This window comes from Typopeltis vanoorti, chromosome 24 (assembly GCF_054136105.1).
Source record: "Typopeltis vanoorti isolate ZY-2024b chromosome 24, IOZ_Tvanoo_1.0, whole genome shotgun sequence".
Taxonomy (NCBI): domain Eukaryota; kingdom Metazoa; phylum Arthropoda; class Arachnida; order Uropygi; family Thelyphonidae; genus Typopeltis; species Typopeltis vanoorti.
Window position 1 is genome coordinate 467,603 of NC_143572.1, and position 18,229 is coordinate 485,831.

Here is an 18,229-nt window from a genome sequence, read left to right on the forward strand (position 1 = left end):
ACAAAAACCAAATTAGTAATAAATTAAAGAAAATATCCATAATCAATAATAAAGAACCAGCCGTGCATTAAAAGAACCTTAGATTCGCTATAGAACTGACATTATCTAAGAAGTGATCCCAGAATAGTTCTTTACACCTGTTTTTCAACGTTTTAAAGCGACTGGATCTGCCAATATATTATTCGATATTGACAATATATTGTGAATCATCAGGAATTATGCGACCGAGAAGTGAGGTGTTCCTTCTCGGTCGGTTCTTATAAGTTTATATATATAAACTTATAAGTTACTACTTTATACAGTGAAAAGCATAGGTGAGTAATGAAAGTTACCTAGAATTTAATCCATTTCGATCGTATCACGAATTAGTTTATTTTGCATAACAAAGAATAGAAATGGTAAATAATAAATAATTATATAATTTCAGTTTTGTCAAATAATGTCATGTCAGAACACCCTCGTGATTTCGATAATTATACGAGGGACAAAATTACAGATGTTTTCTTTTATTTTGGAACATTCAATGCACATTCGTAAAAAATTTCTCTTGATTAAGAAAAAAAAATAACTTACTGTGTTCTTTTTTTTTTCCTTTCCCATCTCTGATCACTTCCCAAAACTTAATATTGGCATGCGGTGCGATCATTGAGATTCGGACGTTTACACTGCTGACACTAGGCACAGAGTCCTTTGGACCAGACAAGTTCGGGTTTGGTATGAAATCGCCCAAACCTGAACCGATCAGACTGTGTGCGAATATCCAAATTTGGGAAAGTGACCACTATTAACTGTTCATATTATTTTTTTAATTAATTAATTAATTTTTTTTATTTACTCAACTTACTAAATAACTTTCGTAGTGTAATATCATATACTTCAGCTGCAAACCGTGACACGTGCTAATATACGCATGATTTATGACTGATTATTTGATTCGTCTTTTGAATGTAGTTAACGGTCTATCTTCCTGATGATGTCATCCACGTAATGTTGGATAAAATACATTGGAGGTTTGAATAAATTCAATACATGTGTAAGCCTGAAAGTTGTTTAAATAAATTAAAAATGTTACTCAACTTCGAAAGACTTAGAAAAAAGTATTTCTTATTAAACTTTATTATATTTATTTTCATAGCATAAAATAAATATAATAAATGGTTATTTTGAAATGCCTGATTTGTGAAGATGGGTCAGGTCTCAGTAATTTACTTTCGTTTTATAATAACGTAACAGCTGAGTTGGATAAGGGAATGGTTACACAATACTACTGCTACACTTTGCAGAAGCATTTGACAGAGTACCGCACGAACTCTGTTATATATATTTTAGTAACTGGTTGGATATGAAGCTGGGTGAAGCTGATAAAGGGCGGCTAATTGATGGAAATCAGTAATTTATGGAAGAGTGAGTCCTGGGACATCTGACTAGAAATGTGGCACAGGGCAATATACCACTGCTATTTAACTTGTACATCAATGATGTATGAAATGATCTAAAGGGAAATATTCATTTATTTTCCGATGATGATGATGTAAACCTGTGTAGAGCAATACTTAATAAAGCTGATGTGAAGATTTTGCCGGACGATTAATATAGACTAATGAGATAAAAAGATTAACATCTGTGTGCTACACTGATAGAACTAAACTGCAAGAAATTATGAAGACTTTGGATTTGGGGGTGTTAGTGGACTCTGGGTTAGAGTTCAGAAGCTATATTGTAAAAGTGACTAAATAGTTAATAAGATTACCTGAATACTGAAGAACATACTAACAACCAGAGTTAAGGGAATCATATCTTCTTGAATTGAATTCCTCGAAGATGTTGAAGAGGTAGAAAGGATCGAGGCGGTTGACCAAGATGACAGCAGATTTATCAGATGCTCCTTATGAGGATAGATAGAAGTTGTATCGGTTACAGAGCTTGGCCGATAGGAGGAAAGGGGGGGGATGTGATAGAGATGTACAAGTTACCTAAAGGTTGTCATGAGATAAATGCGGATGAAGATTTTCAGTACATGACTAATGTGGGAAGAACAAGGGCCACAGAAGGAAATTAAGAAAGAGTTCAGTTAACAAGGCTTGAGAAAGCACTAAGTTTTTTTTATTATTTTTTTTATGCTTGGAGAGTGGTGAAGGAGTAGAATGGGTTGCCAGCGTCAGCTGTGAGTACTGTACGGGTGAATGAGCTCACTACGAAGTGACAGGTATTGCGCAAATGGTGATGCCATGGAGAAATTCTCTAATTTTCGAATTTCTATTATGTCTAAACTTCTATTATTATAGAATTTTAGAATTCGTAGAAAATGAAAGAAGTGCGATGCCAACAATATTCTTCAGGAAGGTAAGGAAATAACACTAAAAAATTAAAAAAAAAACACTTTATAGAAAAAATGTCATTTGGAAATCTGTAATTATTTATATAAATTCTTAGTACTTACTAATATAAAGCATACAAAGCACATTTTGTACTTTAATTATTTTGAAAATAGACAAAAAAAGAGGGAATATTATATAAATATATAAGTTACTTAAGGTTGTTATAAGAATGATATAGATGAACTTTTTCAGTATGACTAATTGTGAGAAGAACTACGGGGTCATCCCTAGAAATTAAGAAAGAGTTTCTCAGGATTAATATAAACACACTAGCCTGCTTGACCTTTAATTATTTGATATACTGTTTCGATTTGTGGTTCGCAACTGTGGATTTAAACTTCTCTTTAGAAGGAGTGACAGATGGTCAACAAAAGTTTATTCTATTAAAAGAACATTAGATTCTCTGTAAATGAAATGCTAGTCTGTTTTCTTAATGGACTGAATAACTCTTGTTTCGTCATGACATTTGGCTCTTAACCACCCTTGGCTTGATAGCACGATATGTTTGAAGTTAATCGAGTCCCAACTCCTGTTATAGAATACTTACGTGAAATCTTTCTGCCATCATTCTTACGAAAAAGGTTAATGACAGTGGGCTGAGAGGACCAGGAACCACCTCCCTTTAGAAAATAATAATAATAATAACTTTAAAATTAAACATATAAATATATATATATTTAACTGTGATAACATTTTATTTATTATCATACAGGGCATTTACATATATACATAACAATATTAATATCCTTAAATATAAAAACATTATTACTGGAGGCTTTATGAAACTTATTTTCCTTCTGAGAATTACATATTTCAGCATCACTAATTTTCGTTTAATAACTATTATGATCCAAATATCAACTATAATAATAATAATAATAATAATAATAATAATAATAATAACAATATTTTTAAAAAAATTTTTTTTAATTTTTTTTTATTGTTCTTTCAAATATTTACATATGTACAATGATCATCTATTCAGTATATTATTTTACAAGGTTCAGCACTTTGTGCTACATATAATGAGATTTAAATAGTAACGTTGATAACAGTTTTTTTTATATAACAATCATAATAAGAATTTACAATTGTATTGTTAAGAGTTACATAAGTTGTATAATATTACATGTTGTGGTTTACTATTTTTTTTTCAAGTTTGAAAAGGTGTGATTATACAACAGTATTTACACATGCAATCTGAATATTATGTGTCCTTATTTTCAAGAACATATGGTGAAAACTCATGACTTACATTTAAAATAATTTTTTTTCTTTTTACATTGCATACATTTGTTACAGTTATTATATACATTACATACATTTGTTACAGTTATTATATACATTACATACATTTGTTACAATTATTATATACATTACATACATTTGTTACAATTATTATATACATTACATTCATTTGTTTACCTATGATACATTACTTACATTTGTTTACATGTGATATTTACATTACGTACATTGGTTTATATATAATACATACATTGGTTTTCTTGTGATACGTACATTACATGCATTTGGTTACATATGATACATCTTTGATGAGAACTAATTTTTTTTCCTTTCATCCTCCAAGCTTAAATGTAAGCTTATCTGAGGATGACACCAGTTGGTTATTATGTATTGTTTTTTTTTTTTTTTGCTGTGTTAGGATGCTACAGAATCTATGATTGAGAAATTCGCGCGCGCGCACTCACACGCAGACGCACGCACGCACGCACGCACACGCGCGCGCTCCCCCACCCCCCACACACAATAAATTGGAATGTACTGATGCGTCGCTGAACTGGAAGCCTGAGCGAATATATTGTGTTTCATTAAGTTTGTATGGTATTTTGGGTGGTTGTTTCCTTAGAGCTATTTTCAGGCTGTTGTAGTTTGTAAGGTTTCTGTATTCAAAAGGTAATTTGTTTATCATGTCTGGGATGTAGAAGTTTCACGTGGCCTTTCCGTAGTGATTATTGTATTTATATGTGATATAATTAGTAGTCTGAGGTCTTGTTATAAGGTATGTATTTCCTGTAGTTGGCATCGAAATAATGTTTTAGCAAGGCTGCATAGTGACATAAATGTTTTGCTGTCAGTATTTTGTGTTCTGTCATTGCAATGTTTATAAGGTCGTGATTTTCTCTTTGTTCCCAAAAGATCAGTTTTGTCATTTTGTACTGTAGTGATATTAGTCTATTTAATTTGTAGGGTGCACAGAAAGCATACGTTGTTATCGCGTATCTTAGTATATTATGGCATAGTGCTTTGTATATTAGTGTCTTTAGGCATATGGGAACTATGTCTTTTAATCTGTAGAGTTTGCCACTTATTGTTCGGAGTTTGTTGTGTAGATGTTTTATATGGCTAGTCTAGTTCATATCTGCATCGAAGTAAATTCCAAGGTATAATAATAATAATAATAATAATAATAATAATAATAATAATAGCAGCAAGCACGCTACTTCTATACCCCCATATTTTAAGTAGCAACACAGAATTTTTTTTTTTGTGAATTAAAATTTAAAGTGTATCACTGAATTCCATTTTTCAAGCCGAAGATGTTGACGTAAAACTGTAAGTACCTGTTAAGTAATAAGTAAATTATGAGTATTCAAAATACGAAATATACGTTGGTCAATTACGCAAGAAGAAAACAAAGGAAGTTGCCATATTAGCAGTGACAGCGAGATGGGCTAAACCAGAAATATGAAGTGCCACAAATGCCAGGAAGACTTAATGGCGGAAGAAAACCACATGACATGCAGGAACTGCCAGAGAAGCATGCACTTTCTATGTGCGGGATTGTCTGAGGCCACTTGGCAGTGAAAATCAAACGGGAAGTGTGATGAGTGGAAGTGCTCCCATTGTAGAGAAAACAAAGGAATGTCGCCTTCAACCGCAGGCGGTAAACAGCTAACGCAGCAATCAACCTCAGACGAAAATAAAAACAAAGAACAACAACAACGGAAACCCAGGTCAGCCAACTTTGAATACATTACTTGAAAATAGATTAGAAAACCTAAAAGACAGTTTAATCAATTTTGTTGGAGAACTTTTTGAAAAACATACCGTACAAATTATAAAAAAATTCAACTGGTATGAGGAATTCAGTATGAGAATAGCTCGGTAGAGGGCGTATTACAGACCGTTAGAGAAATTAAAAGCTGCGTTAAAGAGCTAACGGAAAGACAACATAATTTAATCAAAGAGACAACAGAACCACGACAAGAACTAAACTCTTTAAAGCAGCACTACGAACTCTTAAACCAACAGCAGTATAAAAATGATCTCCTAATAGATGATCTCCCAGAAATTGTTATGGAACATTTAAAAGACATCGTAATACAACTAAGCCAAAAAATTGGCGCCCCCATTGAATTAAAAGATATCCAGTCAGTACATCGGTTTCCACAAAAAAGGACAATACAAAATAATTCTCGTCCTCCTCACATCGTGGTGTGACTCACCAACAGCCCAACAAATATTACACTATAAAAGCTAGCAGGATTAAAAAAGTCAAGGATCTGAAGGGAGCCCACGATAATACCCCAAAATATTTGTCGAATACTTAACGTAATATTATCAAAAACTATTCTACCAAACAAGAAAAGTAAAAACAGAAGCAAATTACCAGTTTATATGGATAAGAGACAGCAAAATATTCTTAAAAAAGACACGAGATGCAAAGCCAATCCAAATAAAATCAGTACAAGGCCTCAATAGGCTGCCACATTAAAAAAAAAAAAACACAGATGAGTTTCGTAAAGAAGGGAAGAATATACCAACCCACATTAATGCAGACCACAAACCAGATGTAATCACCCCGGAACATGACAACTGCCACATTCTGAAATCAATAACAGAATGGAAACAAGTGACTATCTGCAAAAAAGGACTATTTATTCTCCACATCAACATCAGGAGCATTCAAAGATAATGGTTGACCCTGCAAGCTTATCTGAAGGAAGATATAGACAACATAGACATTTTAATACTGACTGAAATATCTATGACAAACGAACAGGCAACCATCTACCAAATGTCAAACTTCCAACAACACAAACACTGAAGGCAAACTAAACGAAGCAGTGGTATAATAATATTCACCAAACATAAATTAGAAGTAACAGAGATGAACTATAACTTAGAATTTGCAGAAAATATATGCACTGAAGTTAAAAATATCAATCAAGAGAACTCTTTGATATTAAACGCAATATATAGACCACCCATCATAAGCAATACAAAATTTCTAGAAAATTAAACAGATAGCTTTCACCACGGAAGGCGTCTAGAATACTTGATAATAATAGGTGACATGAATATAAACATTTCCTAATGTTTATAACTAACAACACCTAGATCTCTTATCAGCATATAACATAACCCAATCCATACAGTCCTATACACGAGAAGAGATAGCCGAGAATACAACCACCTCATCCTGTATTGACCACATAAATATACGAGCCCCTCCAAACAGCTTTAAAGCAGTCATAATGTGCAAACTGGCAGAGCATTATTTCACAGCATTTCAGTTACATACAGAACCAGAAACCATAAAACTCACTAAGACTACAAAACAGTATAATAGCATCCTTGCGACCCCAAAGTCCTCAAACAGTTGGCAAACAACTTTAATCAGCACTTCGTGAACTCTGTCCAAAAAATACAAGAAACAACCTTTCCTCACACAATCGAACATTCTCCACTAGGTCCACGAGCAACCCAGTCAAAGTGGTTCCTCACAATAACAAAACAAGAACTATGACTTGCAAATGAACAAATTAATCCTAACGACCGGGGATAGACGGAATCAGACCAAAAGACATCAAGAAACACTCAACCAACCTACTTCCCGTTATACAAAAACTGTTAAATAAAATCTTCGAAACGGGACACGTACCTGAAACATTGAAGACTGCATTAATCACACCCATACACAAACAGGGAAAAAGAAATATTATAAGTAATTACAGACCCATCGCCACGTTTTCTGTAATCAACCAAATCATGGAGCACATCGTGTATTGCAACTTCCACATACGTTGAAAAATTTCAACGCATACCCACAACACAATATGGTTTTCAAAAAAATAAAGAAACAGCAACACTCCTGGAAGATTTCACAGACCTAATAAACGCTGCATTGTATAAAAACAGAATAGCATTAGTCGTTTTCATTGATCTAACACTAACACACAAAACCTTGTTAACGAAATTAACACATATCAGAATCGGAGTCGCCTACTCCAGTGGTTTAAAGCAAACAAAAAAACAGGAAGCACATCACATATATATGATAAGCGTACAGCAAAGAGGTACCGGTAACCTGTGGAGTACTGCAAGAAGCTGTCCCGTCTCCCATTATAATTAACATATACACACGACATAAGCCATCTTCCCCTGAAAAGTAAAATCTTCCAGTACGCACACAACACGGCCATAGTATCCATTCACAACAACGCAAATATGCAACACGACATCAATTAAATCACTAACTGGCTAACCGAAAACGGTAATGATGTTTAAACACCCCCAAACCCTACCCACAGAAACCAAATATCTCATTATTCGACATCGATCCTTTACAAAGCACCCATCCTAAAACCACAACCATCACACAGGTGAAACCAACACGCTATCTCGGACTTCACTTCGATGCTTATCGAAATTGGAATAGCCATTGAAACTGCCTACACAACAAACTCAAGATAATAGCAAGCAAACTACATCGATTGAAAGACATTGCCCCGACACACACAAAAATACTAATCTATAAAGCATTATGTAAAAACATTTTAAGATAGGCAATCACATAATATGCTTTCTGTGCAGACTACAGACTTAACATGTTACAATGTTTGCTAGGTAAAATGGAAAAACTGATATTCTGGGAATAATCCACACTTATGTAGGAAGCACGGACAGAACACAAAATATTTAAGGTGAAACACTTATGCCACTACACAGTCATGTTAAAACACTAGTTCAGGCCAACCTACAGAGTAACCAGAACAACCTACCAGATAACAAGACCACAGTCAACAAACTACACAACATATAAGTACAATATTCACTACTGCAAAGCCACCCGAAACCTTTACATTCCTGACATAATAAACAAACTTCCGTTCGACGACAGAAACCTAGGGACTTACAAGGATCTGAAACAGGCGCTATATAAATATTATAGCGAGAATGAAAGTTAGAGAAATTCCTCTCTCTTTCTCTCTCTCTCTCTCTCTCTCTCTCTCTCTCTCACTCTCTCTCAGTCATACACACACACACAAAACCTATAGCAAACCCCACTCAAAAAACACCATTACAAGGACGCAACCATACCATAACCAAATTCATCCCCACTTGCAAAAAAGTCAAACCGTATGCATGCAGTAGTAGTCTTCTAATCACCTACTTACAAACAGTAAAATCAACACTGGCTTGCGACGGTTATAGAAACAAAACCATGAAACCACCATCGATTATCTTCCTCAGATAAACTCTGCAAAGCTTCGAGGAAGAAGCCAGCCAAAGAAACAAATAAATATTACAATAGATTTAATAAAAAATGAATCATCGTAAATATGTATGTGAAAAAAGATGTAAGACACATTGTTAATAACATTTACTATGCAATTTAAATGAGATATTTTCCTAGCATTCTGTACAGAAAAAAACATTACATAGATAGATAGATAATCGTGTAATCTGTCCTGTGTAACTGAACTATAACACATTGTAAACTATTACAAAAATCGTTATAACTGCTAAAATCACTCAAACTGTTGTGCCATATGACATGCGCACTGTACACAAAGTATGCGATAAATTGGAATCTGAACTAAACCACATATGAAAAATTGTTGTATTATGTTTTAAATTGTATCTATTATATAGGAGAATTATATGTATTACAAAACTTTTATGTATAATTAAATTGTATGTATACGTATGTAATTTATTACACAGATAATAAAATATTATTTGACATTAAAAAATATTATTATTATTATTATTATTATTATTATTATTATTATTATTATTATTATTATTATTATTATTATTATTAACAAAATATATAACAAAGCATTAACAAAAATAAAAATACGCCCCCAAACGAAACAAAAGACGGATAACAGACAACATACTAACAGACATACAAAGAAAAGATGCCCTATGGAAACAACTTAAGAAGTCGCCGAACAATATCGCTTTAAAAGCTGAATACAAAAGAAAACGGAATCTTCTAACAACACAAATTAGAACGGCAAAAAGAAACTATTACAGCAACAAATTAACAACAGCTCAGAATGACATAAAGGAAACCTGGCACCTGATTAATGAAATGCTGGACAATATACACAGAACCACTGCCTCAGAAACAATAAAAAACAGCTTTACCTGCGATCCCAAATCCCTCAAACAGTTGGCAAACAACTTTAATCAGCACTTTGTGAACTCTGTCCAAAAGCTACAAGAAACAACCTTTCCTCACACAAACGAACATTCTCCACTACGTCCACGAGCAACCCAGTCGATGTGGTTCCCCACAGTAACAAAAGAAGAACTATCATTGGCAATTCAACAAATTAATCCTAACAAAGGACCGGTAATAGACGAAATCAGACCAAAAGACACCAAGAAACACTCAACCGACCTACTTCCAGTTATACAAAAACTGTTAAATAAAACCTTCGAAACGGGACACATACCTGAAACACTGAAGACTGCATTAATCACACCCATACACAAACAGGGAAAAAGAAACATAATAAGTAATTACAGACCCATCGCCACGCTGTTTTTAATCAACCAAATCATGGAGGGCATTGTACATCAGAAACTCTCCACATACGTTGAAAAATTTCAAATCATACCCAAAACACAATATGGCTTTCAAAAAAATAAAGGAACAGCAACACTCCTGGAAGATTTCGCACATCTAATAAACGCTGCATTGGTTAAAAACAGAATAACATTAGTGGTATTCATTGACCTAACAAAAGCATTTGACACACTAACACATAAAACCTTGTTAAAGAAACTAACCCATATTGGAATTGGAGGTCGTCTACTCCAGTGTTTTAAAGCATACACGAAAAACAGAAACACATCACGCATATAGGATCAGCATACAGCAAAGAGGTACATGTAACCTGTGGAGTACCGCAAGAAGCTGTCCTATCTCCCATTCTATTTAACACATACACACAGGACATAAGCCAACTCCCCCTAAAAAGTAAAATCTTCCAATATGCAGACGACACAGCCATAGTATCCATTCACAACAATGCAAATATCGCTTACACAAATATGCAACACGACATCAATTAAATCACTAACTGGTTAACCGAAAACTGCATATATATAAATCCTGGAAAAACAAAGCTAATGGTATTCAAAAACCCCGAACCCTGCCCATAGAAACTAAATATCTCACTATCAAACATTCATCCTCCTATATACACAGTGCAGAACCTAAAATCACAACCATCACACAGGTGAAAACAACACGTTATCTTGGACTTCATTTCAATGCTGATCAAAGTTGGAATAGCCATATAAACTACCTACATACCAAGCTTAGGATAATAGCAATCAAACTATACAGATTAAAAGACATTGCCCCAAACCACATAAAAATACTAATCTATAAAGCATTATGTGAAAACATTTTAAGATATGCAATCACATCATACACATTCTGTGCAGACTACAGACTTAACAGGCTACCATGGTTGCAAGATAAAATGGTAAAACTGATATTCAGGGAACAACCCACTCTTATGCAGGAAGTACGGACAAAACACAAAATATTTAAGGAGAAACACTTATGCCACTACACAGTCATGTTAAAATACTACTACAGCCCAACATATAGAGTAACCAGAACAACATATCAAATAACAAGACCACAGTCAACAAACTACATAACATATAAGTACAACAATCACCACGTCAAAGCCACCCGAAACATCTACGTACCTCACATGATAAACAAACTGCCGTTCAACAACAGAAACCTAGGAACATACAGAGAGCTGAAACAGGCACTATGTAAATATTATAACGAGAATGAAAATTAGACCAATTCTTGTTTCTCTCTTCCCCACCACACATGCACACTCACACACAATCCTATGACAACCCCCCTCTCAAAAACTATCACTACAAGAACACAAAGAAACAAACACACCATGTCTATTTGCACAAAAAAAAGAAAAAAAAAGTTAAACTATAATAGCAGTCGAATTCTTCCAAGCACGTACCAACAAACAGTAAAATCAACACCTGGCTTGTGACCAGTATAGGAACAACTATGAAACCCCCACCCTCTATCATCTATCATCTTCCTCAGATAAGCTCTGCTAAGCTTCGAGGGAGAAAATTACTAACTTGCAAGTATCTGTTATTCATAATTGTAATGCGTTATAAATATTATATATATATATATAATTACTACAGCAACTATGTATGAATTCATCTCAGACATAAAAAAATAAATAATGATAAATAAATAAATAAATAAAATAAATTATTATTATTATTATTATTATTATTATTATTATTATTATTATTATTATTATTATGTATATTCTAAATTCAAAAATACCGTATAATCTTTATTGTAAATAATAGAACATGTGTTATAAATACATAATATAAAGGCAAAAAAGTATTTTTAAAAATTTTAATTTAAATCCAATGTAGAAAATGTAGCACTTTGTGCTGAATTCTCTAAAATTATAAGTTGCAATGTGACTCAAGATGTTTATTGTATGTGTAAATATTTTAGCAGATCAATAAAAATATTATCATATAAAAAATTATTATTATTAGTAGTAGTAGTAGTAGTAGTAGTAGTAGTAGTAGTAGTAGTAGTAAAAAAATTATTAAAAGACATAGTTCCCGTATGCCTGAAAACATTAATATACAAAGCACTATGCCAAAATATATTAAGATACGCTATAACAACGTATGCTTTCTCTGCTCCCTACAAATTAAATAGATTAATGTTGATACAGTACAAAATGACAAAACTGATCTTTTGGGAACAAAGAGAAAATCACGACCTTATAAACATTGCAATGTCAGAACACAAAATAATGACAGCAAAACATTTATGCCACTATGCAGCCTTGCTAAAACATTATTTCGATGCCAACTACAGGAAATACATACCTTATAACAAGACCTCAGACTACTAATTATATCACATATAAATACAATAATCACTACGGAAAGGCCACACGAAACTTCTACATCCCAGACATGATAAACAAATTACCTTTTGAATACAGATACCTTACAAACTTAAATAGCCTGAAAAGAGCTCTAAGGACATACTATGAACAAGAAACACGTACCCAAAATACCATACAAACTTAATGAAACACAATATATTCGTCCAGAGTTCCAGTTCAGCGACGCATCAATACATTCCAAGTTATTGGAATATATTGATGTGTGTGTGTGTGTGTGTGTGTGTGTGTGTGTGTGTGTGTGTGTGTGTGTGTGTGTGTGTGTGTGTGTGTGTGTGTGTGTGTGTGTGTGTGTGTGTGTGTGTGTGTGTGTGTGTGTGTGTGTGTGTGTGTGTGTGTGTGTGTGTGTGTGTGTGTGTGTGTGTGTGTGTGTGTGTGTGTGTGTGTGTGTGTGTGTGTGTGTGTGTGTGTGTGTGTGTGTGTGTGTGTGTGTGTGTGTGTGTGTGTGTGTGTGTGTGTGTGTGTGTGTGTGTGTGTGTGTGTGTGTGTGTGTATTTCTCAATCATAGATTTCGTAGATTCCCAACACAGCAAAAAAAAAAAAAATACATAATAACCAAATGGTGTCATCCTCAAATAAGCTTACATATAAGCTTCGAGGATGAAAACAAAGAAATTAGTTCTCATCCAAGATGTATCATATGTAACCAAATGCATGTAATGTACGTATCACATGAAAACCAATGTATGTATTATATGTAAGCCAATGTATGTAATGTAAATATCACATGTAAACAAATGTAAGTAATATATCATATCTAAAACAAATGAATGTAAAGTATATAATAATTTTAACAAATGTATGCAATGTAAAAAAAAAAATTCTTATAAAATAAATCATGAGTTTAAACCGTATTGTGAAAATAAAAAACATAATATTTAGATTGCATATGTGTAAATACTGTTGTATAATCACACCTTTTCAAACTTGAAAAAAAAATAGTAAACCACAACATGTAATATTATACAACTTATGTAACTCTGAATAATATAATTGTAAATTATTATTATGATTGTTATATATATATAAAAAAAACAAAAAACTGTTATCATCATTACTATTTAAATCTCATTATATGTAGCATAAAGTGCTGAACCTTGTAAAATAATATACTGAATAGATGATCATTGTACATATGTAAATATTTGAAAGAACAATAAAAAATTATTATTATTTCATTAGCATTCCGTATTGCATTAACTCATTTGATTAATTGCACCGGAAATCAGACCTCTTGTCGGACTGTAGAACAATGGATTGACTTTGTAATGCTGAAACAAGAAGATCGCAAACGAATAATACGATATATGATTTTTCGTACCCTGCTGTTAAATAAAATAATACGGGATTTATTATCTCCTTAACTTGAATAATATGATAGTGTGCTACTGTAGGTGATCCCGATAGACCCTGTTATTACAAAGCTGGCTTTGGAGAGAGGCTTAAATGTTTGTCAGTGTTTCACATATAAATGTAATGATGCTTCAGTGATCAGGGCTACTAATTCCTTCTTCTTTGCTTTAGGATGTTCTCTAATGGTTTTAGAATAATCAAAAGTCACTACTAGAAATGGCACCAAAGTGTAATAGAGTATCATTTCTGGGTAGTAGAAACTTGGATTCATTTGTAAGCAGAGAATGACACAGTAGAGTTCATTACATTGCAAGTTTTCAACATTCATCTGACATTTCTTGTCTTAGAGGCGTATCTCAGATAAGACTTCGGTTAAATGTTTGTAAAGTTTTCTGCAGTGTCCGTTCTTCTTAGGGTCTAGCAGACATTTGGCAGTACATAAGTGTTTACCTCCTCTTTATCGGTTATCATGATCTTAATGTTCAGTTATTTGTGGCTTCCCACATTCTTTTCTGTCTTCTGCTCGTTAACACCGATTAGTAATTGAATCATAAATAAAAAGCGTTCTTAACCCTTACCTTCACATAATCACAATGGGGAACAAATAAGCCAATTTTATAACATTTGTCATCCACTTTCATCAAATGCAATATTTAAATATGCAGAAGTTCCCAACAGCTAGTTGAAATTTCAGTTTTTGTCTGATCATCATGGTCCTCTTGGTTTTGTACCATTGCAACATGCTTGGTACTTATCAGTATGTATCATATTATGTAAATATCGTCCGAATTTCATAAATGTATTTCCACCCCTCCACTTCGCAAAACCTTTCCTGAAGTCGTGATTGTTTCTGAATCCTTCAATAGCACGCAGTCGTAATAAGGCTTGTGTGTGTGTGTGTGTGTGTGTGTGTGTGTGTGTGTGTGTGTGTGTGTGTGTGTGTGTGTGTGTGTGTGTGTGTGTGTGTGTGTGTGTGTGTGTGTGTGTGTGTGTGTGTGTGTGTGTGTGTGTGTGTGTGTGTGTGTGTGTGTGTGTGTGTGTGTGTGTGTGTGTGTGTGTGTGTGTGTGTGTGCGCGTGCGTGCGTGTGTGTGTGAATATAAAATTCATTAAAATCGGCTAAGAAAAATCCAAATTTTGAGTGCTGAAAACTGAACAGAGTCATCTGTGATCAACGATTAGCGAAGATACAAAGGATATCGCCATCTTTACAGTTGCTCAAGGAAAGAAAGGTGAGTCATGAAGTGCATGAAAATGCCTAAAGGAATTATTGTCGAAAGAACATTACATATCCTGTAGGAAATGCCATAGGAATTTTCACTTTATATGTTCAGGCCTCCCAGAAACAACTGGACAACGTAAATGCAATGCAAAACGCAATGAATAGAAGTGTCCATACTGCAGGGAGAACAAAGAAATGCTACCATCCATGGCACAGCCGATTACACTGGAGACAGAATCAGATGATGAACTGAACAGACAAAAAAGAAACACACAAGTGAGTCTTATCATTTGAATTCCTTAAATATACTACTAGAAAAAGATTTAGACTATAAAATCGTGCTTAGTAGACCTTGTGCAAGAACTCTTTGATAAACAGGATGAACACGTAACAAAAAATTTACAGAATATGAGAATTTGGTTAAATATAATAATTTAGCAGTGGAAGAAGTCTTGCAAATGGTAAAACCCATCAAAATTAGTGTTAATATACTGACAGGCAACATAATTTGATGAAAGAGACAACCGAACTCCGTCAAGAACTTAATTCCCTAAAACTGCAATACGAACTTTTAAATTAGCAACAATATAAAGATGATCTTGTCATAAATGGTCTTCCTGAAACTGCACCTACAGAAAACCTCAGAGCCGTAGTTTTCAGTTTAAGACATGCAGTTGGCATCCCCCCCACAGCATAACGAAATTCAGACCACAAATCAGATTTCCAAGAAGAGCAAAAAAACAAGATCTGCCAGGACTCGCACCAGTCATAGTTTGTCTTATAAGCAAATCCACAAGAGACAATCTCATAAAAGCCAGTAGACTGAAAAAAAAACAGTTGCCAGAGACTTGAATGCATTGCAAGCCAATGCATCAATCTTCCTGTCTGAATATTTAACACCATTCAACCAGAATCTGTTGTACCAAGCAAGAAAAGCAAAAACAAACAAAAAAATACTAATTTTTGTGGTTCAGAGATCATCTTGGAGAACAAGAGCTGCGACATCTGCTGGACATATCGTATAATTTTATCCCTTCGTTCATCAAGATTTGAAATCAGGGTCATGATGGAAGACACTCCAAACGAAGGCATCAAGCAATGTGAGATAAGTGTCCTTCTGAATGTGAAGAGGTTTCTCCTGGACAAATTCAAGTCTCGAAAACCCAAGAAACCTGTAGGTTCTTCTGTTGACCTGAACACTTGGATGGAAATATGTTTCGTCCAAGAACCAGACATTATCCAGGAAGGACGGATTTTCATTGACATTCGCCACCACTCGTGCACCTGCTGTGCAGCGTAATCTGTTGCTGTTTACTGACTCACCTGAATAACTTAAGAAAAGACACCCAGCGCCTTAGGAATTCTCTGTAATGACCGCCTCGCTAAGCCAAGTGATACCTCTGTTCGGCGTTGAGTAAGTTTCGGAGACTACCATTTGCTGCAGCACACGCTCGTGATTTTCATTCGTGTTAGCAGTTCGTGATCTCCCGAATGCCCTTTACATTGCGGCAGAACATTTCCGATACGTCTGAACCTCTCGATTAAGGCAACGATGACACTATTACTTGGAACACGGTTACAGAAACGACGAACACACCGCTCAGAAACATGTCTTAGTTTTGGACCATTCCCTCTACCAACTGCTTATGAACGAAAGTAATGCTCACAATAAACGTCTTTTCTTCCAATGTCAACACCATTGCTACAGCTAAATGTAATGGCTTAGACTCTATGTATGCTCTTCTATTAATGTGCATGCATATTTCCCAGCACGTGTACTGAAGGGGACTGTCGAAGTTTTTTTTTTTTTTTTACACCATACCATATCGCAGACATAACACATTTTTTTAATTTAAAAATTTTACTCTTTGCAAGTTATACTAGACCTGAAGATTTATGATTTTCTGAGGCACGAAGTAAGTAATCGGGATAACTTTATTTGTTCCAAACACTCAAAAGTTATAGTGCGGAGAATAATTGGGATATGTGAAGATTTATGTGAACCTGCCTTAGAAGGATTATGTTCAACAGATGATGACATTCCAACACACTGAGTGTGTGTGTGGGGGGGAATATTTGATGCTCATGTTATGTGAACACGATGAGACAGCAAAGCTCTATCATATTACATTACAATCTTTACAATCAATTACTCCAATCACATCACGTGTGATTTCTCCATGATAAGCAAGATAACAAAATCAGAGGATTCAGGTGTGACTAGCACAAAGTCAAGAAGTGTGGCAGAGAATTACTTATGAAGTTCGCTGTTACTGGCAATCTACTAGGCATGTGCAACCGAGAAAAGAATCATGAAGGTAGTTAATCATCGATGTTTACTTGTATATGAACAATCTAACCATGTGGGCTTGATCCCCTCGCCCTGTGGATAGGAGTTTATGACTAAACTCCTATCCATTGTGTTCAGATGCAACGTTCAGATGTTAGAATGTTTTCAGACCTGGTGGTAGAATTGAGTTCCGAATTAAGTTCCGGATTGAGTTCCGGATCCTATTTATGCTTAGTGCACTCACGGTAGTAATGTGCTCTGCAATCTTTTTTGTGGGTCGAAATTACATTAAAATAATCATCAAGAAAATTACTGCAACGCGTCATACAGTTTCATGCACTTGTTTATACTGTAAGCTATTTCATAATGTTGATATATGTCTGGGAAGTCAGGAGTTTTCGGAATGAAACGCTGGTATTTAATATGTGCATTAAGCATACCATAAAATCTGTTATTGATACAGAACATCTGCACACTACAATGAATAATTCAAAAAAAATAAAAAAATAAAAATACTGGAAAGATAAAAGTTAAAACAGCTGAATATACGACTTACCCGACATTGGCTCTACTAAGAAACTCATCTTCAGACCGATGGAATGTGTGAAATTCGTGTTTGATTTCAAAGTCCGTTTCAACATCTATAGAAGTTACAGGTCTGGCCTGCAGAGAAACGGAAAAATGCATTTTAAGTAAAAACGTCTTTCATCTTCACCTTTC

General features: G+C 34.3%; 1 protein-coding gene across 1 annotated transcript in view; it reads right to left on the minus strand.

Moving 5' to 3' along the window:
* The window catches only part of LOC150092879 (uncharacterized), a 124,644-nt gene that overhangs the window by 62,037 nt on the left and 44,378 nt on the right, over nucleotides 1–18,229 (minus strand). Inside the window, exons 22-23 of the mRNA XM_090414147.1 lie at nucleotides 18,066–18,172; nucleotides 2,926–2,998 (exon numbers count right to left, since the gene is read on the minus strand). Coding sequence (XP_090270273.1) covers nucleotides 2,926–2,998; nucleotides 18,066–18,172 — 180 coding nt within the window. The remainder of the gene's footprint in view (nucleotides 1–2,925; nucleotides 2,999–18,065; nucleotides 18,173–18,229) is intronic.